At 55.1% G+C, this 16654-nt stretch overlaps 1 protein-coding gene across 2 annotated transcripts in view; it reads left to right on the plus strand.

Moving 5' to 3' along the window:
- Scn4a (sodium voltage-gated channel alpha subunit 4) overlaps positions 1-16122 on the plus strand; it is a 29507-nt gene extending 13385 nt beyond the window's left edge. Inside the window, exons 14-24 of one of the 2 annotated variants that reach the window (XM_090351612.1) lie at positions 4674-5162; positions 6991-7126; positions 7543-7733; positions 8109-8282; positions 9309-9431; positions 10599-10877; positions 11149-11202; positions 11380-11517; positions 12829-12933; positions 13489-13759; positions 14888-16122. In XM_090351612.1, the coding sequence (XP_090207738.1) occupies positions 4674-5162; positions 6991-7126; positions 7543-7733; positions 8109-8282; positions 9309-9431; positions 10599-10877; positions 11149-11202; positions 11380-11517; positions 12829-12933; positions 13489-13759; positions 14888-16122 (3195 nt within the window). The remainder of the gene's footprint in view (positions 1-4673; positions 5163-6990; positions 7127-7542; positions 7734-8108; positions 8283-9308; positions 9432-10598; positions 10878-11148; positions 11203-11379; positions 11518-12828; positions 12934-13488; positions 13760-14887) is intronic. The other variant, XM_090351613.1, reaches the window with a different exon arrangement.
- The last annotated feature ends 532 nt before the right edge of the window (positions 16123-16654 follow it).

Below are 16654 nucleotides of genomic sequence, written 5' to 3' on the forward strand. Positions count from 1 at the left end.
CTCCAGGGACCACACAGTAGGCTGCATTTTGAACAAAGTGTAAAGGATTCAGACAATCCTCCATTTCCATCTCAGCTCCCTCATCGTCGTCTGTGTGACTTTGAACCAACCACTAGCTCTAGTCAGGCTGGTTCTCTGTCATGGGTAAGAAAAATAGGAATTACCCAGGAGTATGAGCCAGTTGTTTGATGTGCAGAAAGACTCAGTGTGAGGTGGTAACAGGACCCTTAGTTTCTTAGCGTCAAGGCACAGTTTCTAAGGATACGTTTAAGAGCTGGAAGGTGACTGAAAGAGAGTAATTTTCTGTCTCTATGAGTGGACAAAATTTTCGTGCTCACCCTCTCACTTTCCTCCATTCTGGGAGGCTCCAGAAGAATGAACCAGGCTTGACATTGAAAGAATCCAGCAATGGCATGAACCATGGCCCCTTTCTGTGGCCCAGGGCTCGCCATGTGAGACAGCGCAGAGAGGGAAGGGCCTGCAGTCTAGCTGAGCAGCATTTCTGTGGCCTGGTCTCGAGGCAGTGGCTCTCCTCCCCTTCTTGTGGAGGGGGCAGGGTGACTCTTGTCAGGGCTCCGTGGTGCTGTGCCCAGCTGTCTCCTGTGGTGGCCGACCCTACCCAGGGCAACAGGGTGGAAGATGCACGCGCGTCCCCGGGTTCTTCAAAGGCCTGAGGAATCTCTGGGCTGCTGGCTCAGTGCTTCTCAGATAACGCTGAGCTCCGGCTGGGGGCAGGGTCAGAGCGGGGAGCCAGGGTCAGAGCGGGGAGCCGTGTCACTGCAGCCACAGGAACACAGCGTGGGACAGTTCTGTGGGACAGCTCTAGGGGAGCACCTGGGTCTGTGGTCCCTGAGAGCATCTAAGGGAGTCAGGATGACCTGAGGACTGTGTGTGGGCCAGACTCCTGGACAAGACAAGATTAGGGAGGTGCAATTAGGGTAGAGGGGGTGGGGGTGGTGTCACAGGCTCTGAGCAGAACTTGTAAGTTTAAGGATCTGAGTTGAGGCTGGAAATGTGACTTAGTGGTGGAGTGCTTGCCTAGCATTCATGAAGCCCTGGGTTCGATTTCTCAGTACCATAGAAACAGAAAAGGCCAGAAGTGGTGCTGGTAAAGTGCTAACTTTTAGCAAAGGGATAGTGCCCCAGGCCCTAAGTTCAAGCCCTAGGACGGGGCGGGGGGGGGGGGGGGGAAGATGTCGCTGGTGGCTCCTACCTGTAATCCTAGCTACTCAGGAGGCTGAGATCTGAGGATCATGGTTCAAAGCCAGCCCTTTCATGGCATGAAAGTCCATGACACTCCAAGTCCATGAGATCTCCAATTAACCACCAGAAAATCAGAAATGGTGCTGTGGCTTAAGTGACAGCACACTAGACTTAGGCTGAAGAGCCTGAGGGCAATGCCCAGGCCCCAAGTTCAGGCCCTACAACCTGAAAAAAAAAAAAAAAAGGACCCGAGGTGACTGAAACAATGTTGGTGTGTGTGTGAGCAGGAGGTGTTTCTATCTTTTCCAGAACGTTTCAAGCCCTCACTTTGCCACTTGTTTACTGAGAAACGTTGAACAAGAAATTAACCTTGGGCCTTGGTTTTCTCATCTAGAACGTGGAGTGCGGAGTAGTGGGTGGCCATGAGGGTTTCATCTCATGCCTAGCCCAGAAGCCCATCCAGGTCACAGGTCACAGGCAGGTGATTTGGATTGGGTATCAGTCCCTGCCATGTGCTGTGTGCTAGTGTCGCCACTCAGGGCTTTCTGTGCCTCATCCCTAGTCCTCTCAAACGAGCCTGTGACACAGGCGATGCCCAAAGGACCTGAGCTGGGACTCAAGCCTAGGTCTCCAGTAACCACAGTATCTACAAGGATACTCGTTGTGATGACATCGGCTCAACCCCAGTGGGGGCCACCAGCCACTGGGGCTGCTGGCTTCACGCTGCCCAGCACTCTGAGTGTGCCATGGAAGTTCATTCACTGGGTCCCCATCACTGCCCTGGGAGGGGCTAGCTTTGTGTCTGCCTCATAGATGAGGAAGCAGAAGCTCAGGAGGCTCAATTAGTAACTAGATTAGAATCTGAGCCCAAGTAGTGTGGCTCCAGATTCAACGACCACTACACTGGACTGCCTCTGTGAGCCCTCCCTCCCCACGCATGCGCGCAAACATGCTCTACTGACATTCTTCTCCACCCTGCTCTGGGGCTCCCTTCATTTGCTCGGAGGCAGTGGAACAGCCCAGGGAGGCTGATCACAGTCACCCCACAAGTGCCTGCCAGAGGGCACAGGGCACCCTGCCAGGGAGTGTACAGGCCCATGCCCTCTGCATCTGTGCACTTGGTCACTTCCTCTGAGTTACTGAGGTGAAGAGGAAGTGACTAGGGCCCAGGTACCCCACCTCTCTGAAGAACATGACCTCTTCCCTCCCTTCCTCTACCCCCTCCTTCGCCTGAAAGGCTATTTCTGTCCTCAGCAGGAGCCGTGTGCAAACCCTGCTGACCCAGAGAGCAGCTAATTCCCATCTCAGATGTGTTTCTGGCAACTGGGTGTCTCTCCCTCCCCCGCCCTGTCCAGGAGAAGAAAGACCAGTAAATATGAGTGAGGGGCCTAGGCAGAGGGGGAGCTAGAGGCCAGGGCAGGGTGGAAGTCCTTCTCCATGAGAAGCATGGTGCTTTAACATGATAGCAAAGGCAATGACAGGAAGACCTTGGAGGCACTGGTTAAGCCAAAGGCTTAATCAGTCTTGCACACAGGTACGCCTGCCTCAGACTCCAAGTACAGAGCTGGCTATTCCTCTGGCTGACGGGAAACAGGGCATCCCACCTCAGCCAGCCTCACCTGCCTCCCACCACCCAGTCACCTGTGGGCGTGTGGATGGAAGAGCCACGGCATCTCTGGGGATATCATTCACACTGTAGTCTAAGTAAATGGTAGTCTTTAAAATTGGGAGACCCTGGGCTCTAGTCCTGGCTATGTTGTCTTGTCCTAAGGGGAATCCTGCTTCCTTCTGTTTCTTTATCTATAAAATACTAAGGGGGCTCCATTGCTAATCAGGATCTTGCATGTACCCTGTGCAATGTATTATGTATTAGCCTTGCTAATGTAAGAACAGCTTATATATATTTACGTATCTAATGTATTCATCTTTTTAACAGTCGTGACATGAGTAATGTACTCACCCCCATTTTACAGGCAAGAACACTGAGGCATGGCACAGTGAAGCAACTTGCCTTAGGAGATATATCAAATAAGCTGAGATACAAATGGGTACCAATGGCTCATGCCTATAATCCTAGCAACCTGGGGAGGCAGGGTAGGATCTGAGATTGTTGAGATCGTGGTTTGAGGTCACCCTGGGCAGAAAAAAGTTTGTGAGACCCCTTCTCAATGAAGACCTAAAAATGGTGGTACACAGCTATTATCCTACTACAACAAAAGCCTAACATAGACTTCAGGGCAGGTGGCATTGGGAGAGATTAGGGAGAATGATGGGAGAGTGACATTAATCAAGGTGCTTTCTACTCACAAACTGACACGTTGACTTGAGACCCTTCATACAACTACTTAAAGATAACTTTTTAAATCTGAAAAATTAAAAAAAAAAAAACAAACCTAACCTTGGTGGATTGCTGGATTGTGTCCTGGCACAGGAAGCAACACCCTATCTTAAAATAACAAGCAAAACCAGGCTCCGTTGGCTCACGCCTGTAATCCTAGCTTCTCAGGAGTCTGAGATCTGAGGATCACAGTTCAAAACCGGCCCAAGCAGGAAAGGCCATGAGAATCTTATCTTACCGCTTAATCACCAGAAAACCTGGAAGTGGTGCCGTGGCTCAAGGTGGTAGAGTGCTAGCTTTGAGCAGAAAAGCTCAGGGACAGCAACCAGATCCTGAGTTCAAGCCCCATGAGAGATTAAAAAAAATCAGGGAGGATGGAAGTTTGGCCTAGTGGTAGAGTGCTTGCCTAGCATGCACGAAAACCAGGATTCGATTCCTCGGTACCACATATATAGAAAAAAGCCGGAAGTGGTGTTGTGTCTCAAGTGGTAGAGCACTAGCCCTGAGGACAAACCCACAGACAGTGCTCAGGCCCTGAGTTCAAGCCCCAGGACTGGCCAAAAAAAAAAATCAGGGCTGGAGGCATGGCTCAGTGGTAGGGATACTTGCCTAACAGGCACAAAGACCCCAATTCAAAACCTCAATACCACAAAAATATTAGGGTTCAGTGCCAGGCAGCATGATTTTCAAAGCTGTGTCTCTATTGCCAGCGAAATCTGTAGTATAGTACTTGATACAGATATCAACCTTGAGGCCTAGAAACAACTTTCTCACCAATGGCCAGGGCTCAGTGCTTCCCCCTAGAGAATGGAGCAGGGATTAAAAAAAATGTAGAGACTTGCCTCATGTTTTCTGTTTCCTGACAGAGCAGGTAGGAGACAGTCTCAGTTCCCCAGGACACTTCCCCACACCCTACCCCTGCAGAGCCCTCTCCCAGGCGTTAGCCTCTGTTTCCATATCTGTAAGGTGGGTATCATGTTCTTCTCCTCCCAGCACAGTTGTAAACATGGGGCTAGGTGGCATCTCAGATGCCCAAAGCATGGCAGGTCTGATGTGTACATGTGAGGCCCCTTCACACTGGCAGAAGGGGCTGGACGCTGGCCTGAGGGTCCCCCCAACTCTGGCTTCCCAGGTCCTGAACCTGTTCCTGGCCCTCCTGCTGAGTTCCTTCAGTGCCGACAGCCTGGCAGCCTCGGATGAGGACGGGGAGATGAACAACCTGCAGATCGCCATCGGACGCATCAAGTGGGGCATTGGCTTCGCCAAGGCCTTCCTCCTCGGACTGCTGCATGGCAAGGTCCTGAGCCCCAAGGAGATAATGCTCCGCCTCGGGGAGCCCGGGGGCGCTGGAGAGGCTGGAGAGACGGGGGACAGCGCTCCTGAGGACGAGAAGAAGGAGCCACCACCTGACGAAGGGGACAAAGACCTGAAAAAGGACAATCATATTCTCAACCATGTGGGCCTGGCTAATGGCACGCCTACCAGCATCGAGCTGGACCACCTCAACTTCATCAACAACCCTTACCTCACCATCCAGGTGCCCATAGCCTCGGAGGAGTCCGATCTGGAGATGCCCACTGAAGAGGAGACTGACACCTTCTCAGAGCCCGAGGACACCAAGGTGAGTCCCTCCACAGAGCCCAGCTAGAGGGACAGCAGCCAGAGAGACCTGGCTTCCAGTTGTTGTCTAGGGCCAGCCACAAATCTGATCTGACCTTCCATCTCCCCATCTGTAAAATGGGGTTAATGGCATCTGCCCCGGGGTGTGAGTGAGCTATATGACATACTGTGTGCAAAACACATAGGAAGTGCTGTAATGTTGACGAGAGCGCAGGGATCCGCCATGCCAAATCCTGGCCTGGCCTTCTCTCACCAGCAGGTGGCGCTCTTGAACAGATTGCGCAGCTCCAGGATTCGAACCCCACAGGTTCTTAAATGCCCTGCTGGGCTTGAAGCCCCTGTCAAGTCCATCAGCCAGTGCTGTTTGCACCCGGGCCAAGGCTGATCTCAGCCTCCCGGTATGAGCGTAGGTACTGGATCCAGCCAGGGATTTGGGACAGGAGCTAGAGGACCTTTGAGATTGGGGACAAGGGGATTTGAGAACTGTGGGACAGCCTCAGGCTGCAGCCTCACCATCCTAGCCCAGGCAGGGCCCTTGCTGCCAGGCTAAGATGCCCAGTCCTTGTACCCTGCCCTTCTGAGGGTAAGTGGGGACTGAGATGCAGATCATGGTCACCCCCAGACTAGAACTGAGACTGGGACACTTCCTGGGGCTCCTGGGGGAGCTGACAGTGAGTCCCTTACTCAGCTTGCAGCCCTGGCATGAGTCAGGACAGCCCACCACACCAACCCCAGCCCATGCTGGGGGCTGGAGCCTGATGACCTTTGCCCTGAACTCTCTTGACTCCTTACTCTCCCCAGATATGTAGCAAGCTGGCTTACCAGGGGGCCAATGCCTGCTATGCTATAAATACCCCCTGGAAACGTGGCACCAGCCTGGACCTCAGTATGAGGAACTTGGTGGGGGAGGGGGTCCCCCGGGGAGGGGGGTTGCAGAAGGTGAACACAGCTCCAAAGGTGACCATGGGTGTCCAGTGCACAGTGAGGCAAGCAGTCTAGCAGATGCCCTGGCTGACCTAACCATCAGTGTGCCTCAGTTTCCATTTCTGTTAATTGGGAACAAGATTCACCCACCCCATTTTCTCATCGATGATATTGGAGGCAGAGCTGTCCTCCTTACCCCCCAGGTTGCCTGCTTCCTCTACCTCTTCAGGGGCCTCACCCCCAGCCAGGGAAGTCCCCCTTGGGGCTCAGAGGTGAGCATGGGAAAGCTGTCGTGGGAGAGCAGCACCGGCCAGGGAGAGGAAGCCCGGTCTGCACAGCGCCCACCCCGCCCCCACCCCGATCAGATTCCCTTGGCGCCCAGCTGGAGCCTTGGCTGGGGAAATTTTCCATCCTTTCTGGATCCCTCAGCCAAACAGCCCCTGGGGGTGGAAAGAGCAGATGCTGAGGGCGCCACATACCCACTCCCTGTGGGCATCGGCAGCGCGGCTCCATCCTGACCCCTTTACTTGCCCCCGACTCTGCCTTGGAACCTTCTGGTAGCTTTTCCTATTTGTCCCCTTGACATCTCAGCTGGCTGAGCCCGCTGTGAGTCATCCCCACCCCAGCTCCTGTCCTAGCCGCCTCCTCCTCCTCTACCAGAGGTCCTCCCCTGTCTCCTCAGGCCCTCACTGCTTGTTTCCAGGCCACAAGTGCCAGGGAGCAGGACCAGGGCCCTTTTTGTCATCGGGTCATCGGCCAGGACACAGTGCAGGTTCTGCACAGGACTGAGCGAATGAATGAATGATGACTACGTTCTTTCCCTCTGACCTCACATCCCGCCCCACCTGGGGGGAGGTCAAGGGCGTTTTGGGTCCTAGGGTAACATGCGTCTGTAGCCCCAACAGAAGCCACCGCAGCCCCTCTATGATGGGAACTCCTCCGTCTGCAGCACGGCGGACTACAAGCCCCCGGAGGAGAACCCTGAGGAGCAGGCCGAGGAGAACCCCGAGGGGGAGCAGCCTGAAGAGTGCTTCACGGAAGGTGAGGGGGGCACCGGGCTGGGGCCTCACCTGGCCTGGGTGCTTCCAATTAGCCTGTCCTAGGGAGGAGGTGGGGGAAGATGGGGGGCAGCTGGTGTCCTGTGCCCCTATTTGCAGTCGCCCCCACAACTCCCCCTTTCTTTTTCGTTTTGTTCTGGGACCGAGGCTTGAACTCAGAGCCTGAGCACTGTCACTCAAGGCTGGTGTTCTACCACTTGAGCCGTGGCTTCCCCTTGTGGCCTTTTGGTGGTTAATTAGAGATGAGTCTCTCCACTTTGTCTGCCCAGCCTGGCTTCACAGCTTGATCTTCACCTGGCTCCACTCCTGGCGACCGCTGGAGCGTGGGTAGGGTGGGATGTCTTCAGTGGGGGAGGGGAGGCCCCCAGGCCGGTGACGTGGTGCGTGCGTGCCCTGCAGCCTGCGTGCAGCGATGGCCCTGCCTCTATGTGGACATCTCCCAGGGCCGAGGGAAGACCTGGTGGACCCTGCGCAGGGCCTGCTTCAAGATTGTCGAGCACAACTGGTTTGAGACCTTCATCGTCTTCATGATTCTGCTCAGCAGTGGGGCTCTGGTAAGTGCCACCCCAGCGGGGTGGGCTAGGGCAAGGGCCGGCCTCCCCTGGGGCTCTCTGCCCTCTGTGGGGGCTGCCAGGCAGCCAGAGGATCCTGAAAGTACAGATGTCCCCACCCATTGCTTTGTAGGCTGCCATTGAGTACAGCCCCGGTCAGTGGGGAGACGGGTGACCCCTGGGAATTTGGGGTCTAGGCTGAGACAGAAGGTGTGTCACTGTGCAGTCCCAGCAGATAATCGAGAACCAGCTGGGGGCTAGTCGCTTCCAGGATGGGGGGGGGGGACCTGGAGGGCCCCACCCCCGCCTGGCTCTCACGGCAGACCCCTGGGAACCAGCAGCAGCAGGCAGGGAAGGGGATGCTACCCCAACCTGTGGGCCCGGGGCTACCTATGGGTCCTGCCCGTGCCCCAGGCCTTCGAGGACATCTACATCGAGCAGCGGCGTGTCATCCGCACCATCCTGGAATACGCGGACAAGGTCTTCACCTACATCTTCATCCTGGAGATGCTGCTCAAGTGGGTGGCGTACGGCTTCAAGGTGTACTTCACCAACGCCTGGTGCTGGCTGGACTTCCTCATCGTGGATGTGAGTCTGCCTGCCCAGCCCCTCCTCCACATCTCCAGGCTTAAAGAGCCCAGGCTCTGGAAGGTGGACCCTGCCCAAGAACACATGGAGAGAAAGACAACCCTTCCCCACCCCATCAGTACCCCCCGCCCCCCGCAATAAAATGGCTTCATACATGTCAGGTACAACAGCGAGTTAGGACTGCCTTTTTCCTGTGGGAGAGGCAGGCCAGAGGATTTTCACACTTTTTTTTTTCCTGTCTGAGATGAGGACTCAAACTCAGAACCTGATATTTCTGCCCACTGGCTTGTGCTCAACCCACTGAGCCATGCCTCCCATCCCTTTTTTCTTTGCCAGTCCTGGGGCTTGAACTCAGGATCTGAGCACTGTCCTTGGGCTTTCTCAAAGCCTAATGCTCTACCACTAGGCCAAACTCCCGTCGTCCCCCCCCCTCCCACCGCGCACGTGTGCGTGCGTGCGTGCGTGTGTGTGTGTGTGTGTGTGTGTGTGTGTGTGTGTGTGTATACTGGGATTGAACTCAAGGCCCAAACACTGTCCCTTAACTTTTTTGTTAAAAAAGTGCTCTCCCATTTGAACCACAACTCCACTTCTGACTTTGGTGACTAATTGGAGCTAAGAGTCTCATGGACTTCCTTGTCCAGCGGAGCTCCAAATCTGGAGCTTCAGGTCTCAGCCTCCTGAGTAGCTAGGATTATAATGTGTGCCATTGGTGCCCAGCTCACGTTCTCTTAGATGGACACACAGGTTGGGAAAAGAGCTGGGCACTGTCCCTCCCATCTACCATCATCTCCAGTTAATTGGTGACATCACTGGGCTGGGCCCCTGCTCTAGGGCTTGTTAAGATTGAGCTCAGGGCTGCTTTCCTCCTCCCCATCCTGAGCCAGGGGAGTCTAAAGGAGATAACCGGGAGTTGTGAACTCATGGAAGCCCCCTCCTGCATGGAACTGTCTCCAGGTGCTGTGCCCTGAGCTTGGATAGGGAGATCAAGAGCCCAAACTTCCTAATCACATGTCCCTTCTTTTGCAGGTCTCCATCATTAGCCTGGTAGCCAACTGGCTGGGCTATTCAGAGCTGGGACCCATCAAATCTCTGCGCACACTTCGGGCCCTGCGTCCCTTGAGGGCACTGTCTCGATTCGAGGGCATGAGGGTGGGTACTGATGGGGTTCTTGAGGAGGGCTTTGGATTGGGGAGCAAGGGTCCATAGAATAGACTGAATGGCAAGGTGCATGTACCTGTAACGTCGGGAGTGGGCAGAGTAATTCATACTTATGACCACTAGAGGGCAGCAGAGGCTGCCTCAACACACACAAGACTTCAAGGCAGGGAGAAGGCCAGCAGACCTGAGGGTTTTATGGGAGTCACCTCAGACTGGAGTCTCCCAGGGCTCTGAAACATTAGCAGGTATCAAGGTGCTTGTACCTCAGCTCTGATCCTCCCTCCCACCTTGAGTTCAGGGTTGTGCTGAAAGCCTCCCCTTCAGCTTGGGGCATCAATTAAGAGAAGCTCCCTTGAGGCGCATGGAAGGGAAAGTGACAGGTAAACACAGGGTCTTGGCAACCGGACATCCCCAGCCTAGGGAGGTCTGCGGGGAACAAGCCCTCCTCCACAGGGACCCCCGTGTTCATGCAAAAGGCCTGCCAATGCCAGGCCCCAGACCTGGAGCTGGGGACCTGAGCCCCTTGAGGGGTAAAAAACTCTATTCTCACAACAGTATACTAGGGTGGGGCCCTACCCAGAAGTGGAGCTCCCCTGGGAACCTTAGACTTCCCCATCCACTCGCTGTGTCTGGAGGTCATGATCTGACTCCTCCTTAAAAAAATTTAAAAAATAAAAAAGGACAACTGGCTAAAACAGTGGTAAGTCCATTTGGCTGGGGATAATGGGGAGCAAAGCTCCAGCCCCTGGGGTCCTGGTGCTTGGCACACTCTGATGGCCTCTTATCCCTCTACCTTTTCTGTTTCTGTCTGTCACTAGGCATTAGCCGGTGATGAGGGGCAGGCTCGTGTGGCAGTTTCCTATGGAGGGAAGTGTTTGTGTTCCGCCTGGTGGCCCATGACTTGGGGCTGGTTCCAAAGAAACCTGGGGTCCCCAACTCTGCCTTGGCTCCAGCCAAGCGGGGAGCCTTCCCCCGTCCCAGACCAGCAGCCCCCAGCCGTGCCCCTCACCCCAGACACATCTACCCCAGCAAATGGCTTCTCCCCCTAGGCTCAGAGGGGCCCTCTTTCCTGAGAGCGTCCCTGGTCAACCCCCCGTCCCCAGGAGGCCTCCAAGAGCCTGGGAAGGGGTCTGACCATGGCCTCCCACCTGACCCCAGGTGGTCGTGAACGCCCTCTTGGGAGCCATCCCCTCCATCATGAACGTGCTGTTGGTCTGCCTCATCTTCTGGCTCATCTTCAGTATCATGGGCGTCAACTTGTTTGCTGGAAAGTTCTACTACTGCATCAACACCACCACCTCGGAGAGGTTCGAGATCTCAGAGGTCAACAACAAGTCACAGTGCGAAAGCCTCATGCACACGGGCCAGGTCCGCTGGCTCAACGTCAAGGTCAACTACGACAACGTGGGTCTGGGCTACCTCTCGCTCCTGCAGGTGGTGAGTGTCAGCCGCCGGGCCTGGTGTGGAACTGGGCTTGGCTCTCACTGTGCCTCAGTCTACCTCTGCCACTTGTGGAGAATCTCCACCCCGCTTTCCATGGTGGTGGGACCTGGAGTTGTTGTCTAGACCTCTCCGGTCCCCACTTGACACCCGCCTTGTGGGGCTCGGGCGGTTGGTCTCTGAGGAAGGAGAGCAGGGGAGGGGAGGTTTGGATGTGGAAGCAGGGGCGGCTCTCTGCTCTCCTCTCACGCGCCATGCTCTCTCTCAGGCCACCTTCAAGGGTTGGATGGACATTATGTATGCAGCTGTGGACTCTCGAGAGGTGAGTCCAGCTCACTGAGACTGCCACACGTTCTGCCATCTCTGCCACCCCCTCCCCGTGCCCAACCAGGAGCCCCAGCAGCCGGGAGGGGGGCGGCACTCTGGCTTACAGTGCTTTGGGACACAGGGAGAAAGTTGTGTATCCCCCACACACTGTCCCATCATGTGGCCCCTGCAGAAGGAGGAGCAGCCGCAGTATGAGGTGAACCTCTACATGTACCTCTACTTCGTCATCTTCATCATCTTCGGATCCTTCTTCACGCTCAACCTCTTCATCGGCGTCATCATTGACAACTTCAACCAGCAGAAGAAGAAGATGAGTATCTGGCCCGCCCTCCTTGCGGCGTCTCCAGCCTCCCCCCAAACCCTCACCGCATCTCCCTGCCACCTCCTGTCCCCTCATTCCTTTCTGTGGCCCCCAGCTATTTTAGCAGTCCTGTGTCACAGGTCACTGAGATACTGAGCCTGGATTCAGATCCAACTAGGGGACCTTATACTGTGATTTGGTCCTCCTGAAATTCTGTCTGCTGGTCTCTAAAATGAAATGGGTAGGAGCTGGGAATGGTGGCACACATCTATAGTCCCAGCACGTGGAAGGCAGAGGATCTTGAGTTTGAGGCCAACCCTGGCTACACAATGAGACTGTCTCAAAAATAACAAGCTGGGCACGGTGGCTCACGCCTGTAATCCTAGCTACTCAGGAGGCTGAGATCTGAGGATCACGGTTCAAAGCCAGCCCAGGGCACTAAAGTCCGTGAGGTTTTTGTTTTTGTTTTTGTTTTTGTTTTTTTGCCAGTCCTGGGCCTGGAGCTCAGGACCTGAGCACTGTCCTTGGGCTTTCTCAAAACTAGAGCTCTACCACCTGAGCCACAGCACCATTTCCAGTTTTTTTTCTATATATGTGGTACCAAGGAATCAAACCCAGGGCTTCGTGCATGCTAGGCAAGCACTCTACTACTAGACCAAACTCTCGGTCCAGTCCATGAGACTTTTATCTCCAATTAACCACCAGGAAACTGGAAGTGGTGCTGTGGCTCAAGGGGTAGGATGGTAGCCTTGAGCTGAAGAGCTCAGAGACTACGCCCAGGTGCAGAGTTCAAGCCCCACCACTTAAAAAAAGAAAAAAAGAGAAGAAAAAAAAGGAAACTGAGGCCAGGAGCATGGCCTAGTAGTAGAGTACCTGCCTAGCATTCATGAAGCCCTGGATTGATTCCTCAGTACCACATACACTGAAAAGGCCAGAAGTGGTGCTATGGCTCAAGTGGTAGAGCTCTAGCTTTGAGAAAGCCCAAGGACAGTGCCCAGGCCGAGTTCATACCCCAGGACTGGCAATAATAACGATAGCAACAATAACCAACTGAATCATTCAAAGGACCCAGTGACACCCTGATGGAAAATGTGTCCCCTCCTTCCCATCATCCCCCATTTCCTTCTCAGGACCATTAACACCCCTCAGTTGATTTCTCCTTCCTTCTTTCCTCATCCCTCCATCTCTGGTCTCTCCAGGGATCCCATCCCACCGGGTTTCTTTAGGGGTAGGGGCTGGGTTCTGGGTGGTACCAGAGGAAAAGGGTCCTAGAAGTAGAGGGGACCCCTCCCCTGCCTTACAGACCCTATCCCATTATACTTTGGAGGGAAAGACATCTTCATGACAGAAGAACAGAAGAAATACTACAATGCCATGAAGAAGCTTGGCTCCAAGAAGCCCCAGAAGCCAATCCCCAGGCCCCAGGTACCAGCTCTCTGGGCCCCTTCTGTTGTAGGCCTGGTGGCCTCCTGCCCGAAGGGGCTGATGGGAATGGGATGTGGCTGCTTGCCAAACCCTGCCTCTGCATCAGGCTTGACTGCCTGCAGGGAGTTGCAACATGGCCGGAGAACTGCTGGTGTTCACAGCAGTTGCTGCTAGAGGCCCCTCACTGACCCAGCCATCCCCCGGGGGGCGATTGACATCTCCACTTGTGACTTTGAGAGAAGGATGAAAGGGGAACTAGAGGCCAGGAGTTTGGCCTAGTGGTTAAAGTGCTTGCCTAGCATGCACGAAGACCCGGGTTCTGGAAAGAAAGTTCCAGACTGAAGAGGGAATGCCCACAGAGCCACAGAATGAAGTGTTCCTTCCCTTGCATGGCTGATCCCACCACCAACCCTGATGCCTGCTCTCTCTCTCTTTCCCTTCTCTTCTACCTCCACGCCTCTCCTCTCCTCTCCTGTACCGTGTGCACACGTGCGCATGTCTGCGCTGTGACGTGTGTGTGTGTGTGTGTGTGTGTGTGTGTGTGTGTGTGTGCAGAACAAGATCCAGGGCATGGTGTACGACTTTGTGACGAAGCAGGTGTTCGACATCACCATCATGATCCTCATCTGCCTCAACATGGTCACCATGATGGTGGAGACAGATGACCAGAGCCAGCTCAAGGTGGACATCCTGTACAACATCAACATGGTCTTCATCATCATCTTCACCGGGGAGTGCGTGCTCAAGATGTTCGCGCTGCGCCACTACTACTTCACCATCGGCTGGAACATCTTCGACTTTGTGGTGGTCATCCTGTCCATCGTGGGTGAGCTGGGAGGGCAGCCCCACGATGAAGCCCTCTGTCCCGCAGGCAGGCCAGCCCTGCGCAGGCGCACCTGTTCATGCGCCTGCCAGGCTCATGGGTATCCTGCTTGATGCCTAGGCTGGCCTGGACTGCAGTCCTCCTGTTTGCATTTTCCTTTGCTGCCGGGATGTGTTTGCCCCTTAGTGTGGAAGGGCAGGGGCTTGCCACCATTCTTGCCCATTGGTTGAGGTGGCACTTTCGTGTTCAACCGTGATCCCTCCATCTCCACTCCTAAGTAGCCGAGATTGCACATTACAGGCTTCAGCTATCCCTTTATGAGCTTTCTCAAGGCCAGAGCTCTACCACTTGAGCCACAGCACCATTTCTGGCTTTTTCTATGTATGTGGTACCGAGGTCTCCATGCATGCTGGGCAGGCACTCTACCACTAGGCCAAACTCCCGGTCCCTCACCAGTTGTTTTTAGGACAGGACTCTCTTCACACCTAGACATGTGTCTAAGCCTGGATCTGACTATTTTAGGTTTCCCGTAGTTGCTGGGATTACAGGCTTGTTCCTCCATGTTCCAGTTTTCCTCTAAGGAGGAGTCTTGTGGCCTTTTAAAAAAAAATCCTGGCTGAGCTTGAATGGCTTCTTTCTTTCTTTCTTTCTTTCCTTCTTTCTTTCTGGTTGTAGGGCTTGAACTTAGGGCCTCGGGTACTATTCCTGAGCTTTTGTGCTCAAGGCTAGTGCTCTACCACTCTGGGCCACAGTGCCACCATCTCTCCCCTCCCCCAGAGCCCAGTAATGGTAGCTTATGCCTATGAGCTGCTACTCAGGAAGCTGAGATCTGAGGACCATAGTTCAAAGCCAGCCAGGGCAGAAAAGTCTGTAAGAGTCTTCTCTGTAATTGACCAGGTGTGGAGCTGTGGTTCAAGTGGTAGAGCACCAACTTTGAGCATAAAAGCTCAGGAACAGTGCTCAGGCCCTGGGTATATCCCACTTTCAGCTGACGAGACATTGGCACTGGGGACACCCTAAGAACTGTGGGAGAGCCCAGTGTGGTTGGGCTCTACCCCCCCGCCCCCGCTCTGGGGTAGAACGCATCAGGCTGGGCTCCCATAACCCCGTCTCTGCTCCTCCTCCCTGCAGGCCTGGCACTCTCCGACCTGATCCAGAAATACTTCGTGTCCCCCACGCTATTCCGCGTGATCCGTCTGGCCCGGATTGGTCGCGTCCTGCGGCTGATCCGCGGGGCCAAGGGCATCCGGACACTGCTCTTTGCCCTCATGATGTCGCTGCCCGCCCTCTTCAACATTGGCCTCCTCCTCTTCCTCGTCATGTTCATCTACTCCATCTTCGGCATGTCCAACTTCGCCTACGTCAAGAAAGAATCGGGCATCGACGACATGTTCAACTTCGAGACCTTTGGTAACAGCATCATCTGTCTTTTCGAGATCACCACCTCGGCCGGCTGGGATGGGCTTCTGAACCCCATCCTCAACAGTGGGCCCCCAGACTGCGACCCCACGCTGGAGAACCCAGGCACCAGCATCAAGGGCGACTGTGGCAACCCATCCATCGGCATCTGCTTCTTCTGCAGCTACATCATCATCTCCTTCCTCATCGTGGTCAACATGTACATCGCCATCATCCTGGAGAACTTCAACGTGGCCACGGAGGAGAGCAGCGAGCCGCTGAGCGAGGACGATTTCGAGATGTTTTATGAGACGTGGGAGAAGTTTGACCCGGACGCCACACAGTTCATCGAGTACAGCCGCCTCTCCGACTTCGTGGACACGCTGCAGGAGCCGCTGAGGATCGCCAAGCCCAACAAGATCAAGCTCATCACCCTGGACCTCCCCATGGTGCCGGGGGACAAGATCCACTGCCTGGACATCCTCTTTGCTCTCACCAAGGAGGTGCTGGGCGACTCTGGGGAAATGGATGCCCTCAAGCAGACAATGGAGGAGAAGTTCATGGCAGCCAACCCTTCCAAGGTCTCCTACGAGCCCATCACCACCACCCTCAAGAGGAAGCAGGAGGAGGTGTGTGCCATCAAGATCCAGAGGGCCTACCGCCGGCACCTGCTGCAGCGCTCCGTGAAGCAGGCGTCCTACATGTACCGCCACGGCCAAGACGGCGGCGACGGCGGCGGGGACGGGGCTCCCGAGAAGGAAGGACTCATTGCCAGCGCCATGAACAAGATGTACGGTCCAGAGAATGGCAACCCCAGCTTGCACAGTCAAGTGGAGGAGGAAGGCCCCACAGGGGCTGAGGATCCCACCAGGGGGCTCACACCCACCAGCCCCTCAGAGACAGCCCTGCCTCCTGCCCCCGCACCCGGACGGACGGTGCGCCCAGGGGTCAAAGAGTCTCTTGTCTAGCGGGCAGCAGCCAAGCGTCCAGCTGAGCCTTGAAACAGGCCCAGAGCTCCCCCGAAGGGGCCTGTGTGCAGAATGAGGGGGGTGGAGGTTTGAATTTGGGGATGCGTCCAGCTTCTTTGTGGGGGTCAGGCCGGGCCTGATGCCTAGGTCTAAGGGAATTGCAGTTGGGGACTTTCCGATTCCACCTTCAACGTCCTCAACTTACCTCCTTGGGGGCTCTGTTGCCGCTTCTCTTGCCTGAGGGATGGCAGAATGAATGCTAGTGAATTGGGAGGACCCAGCTGTCCTGTCCTGTCCTGCCCAGCCCAGCGTCTTAAGGACTACTGGCCTCTTCCCAGGAAATGAATGGTCCTAGACCCCTCAGCTCTGGCCTGGAAGAGGCAAGTCTTAACCTCAGGAACGGGGGATGCCCTTTCCCAGGGCTCAGCCAGCTCTCCCTTTATGACTGTGGGGTGCAGATTTCCCCTGCAGTTCCCAAGAACTCCCCGATTTTCCTCTGCAAATGTCACTGATCCCAAAATTACTATAGGAA

The sequence above is a fragment of the Megascapheus bottae genome, chromosome 17 (assembly GCF_031878675.1).
Source record: "Megascapheus bottae isolate mThoBot1 chromosome 17, mThoBot2.hap1, whole genome shotgun sequence".
NCBI lineage: Eukaryota > Metazoa > Chordata > Mammalia > Rodentia > Geomyidae > Megascapheus > Megascapheus bottae.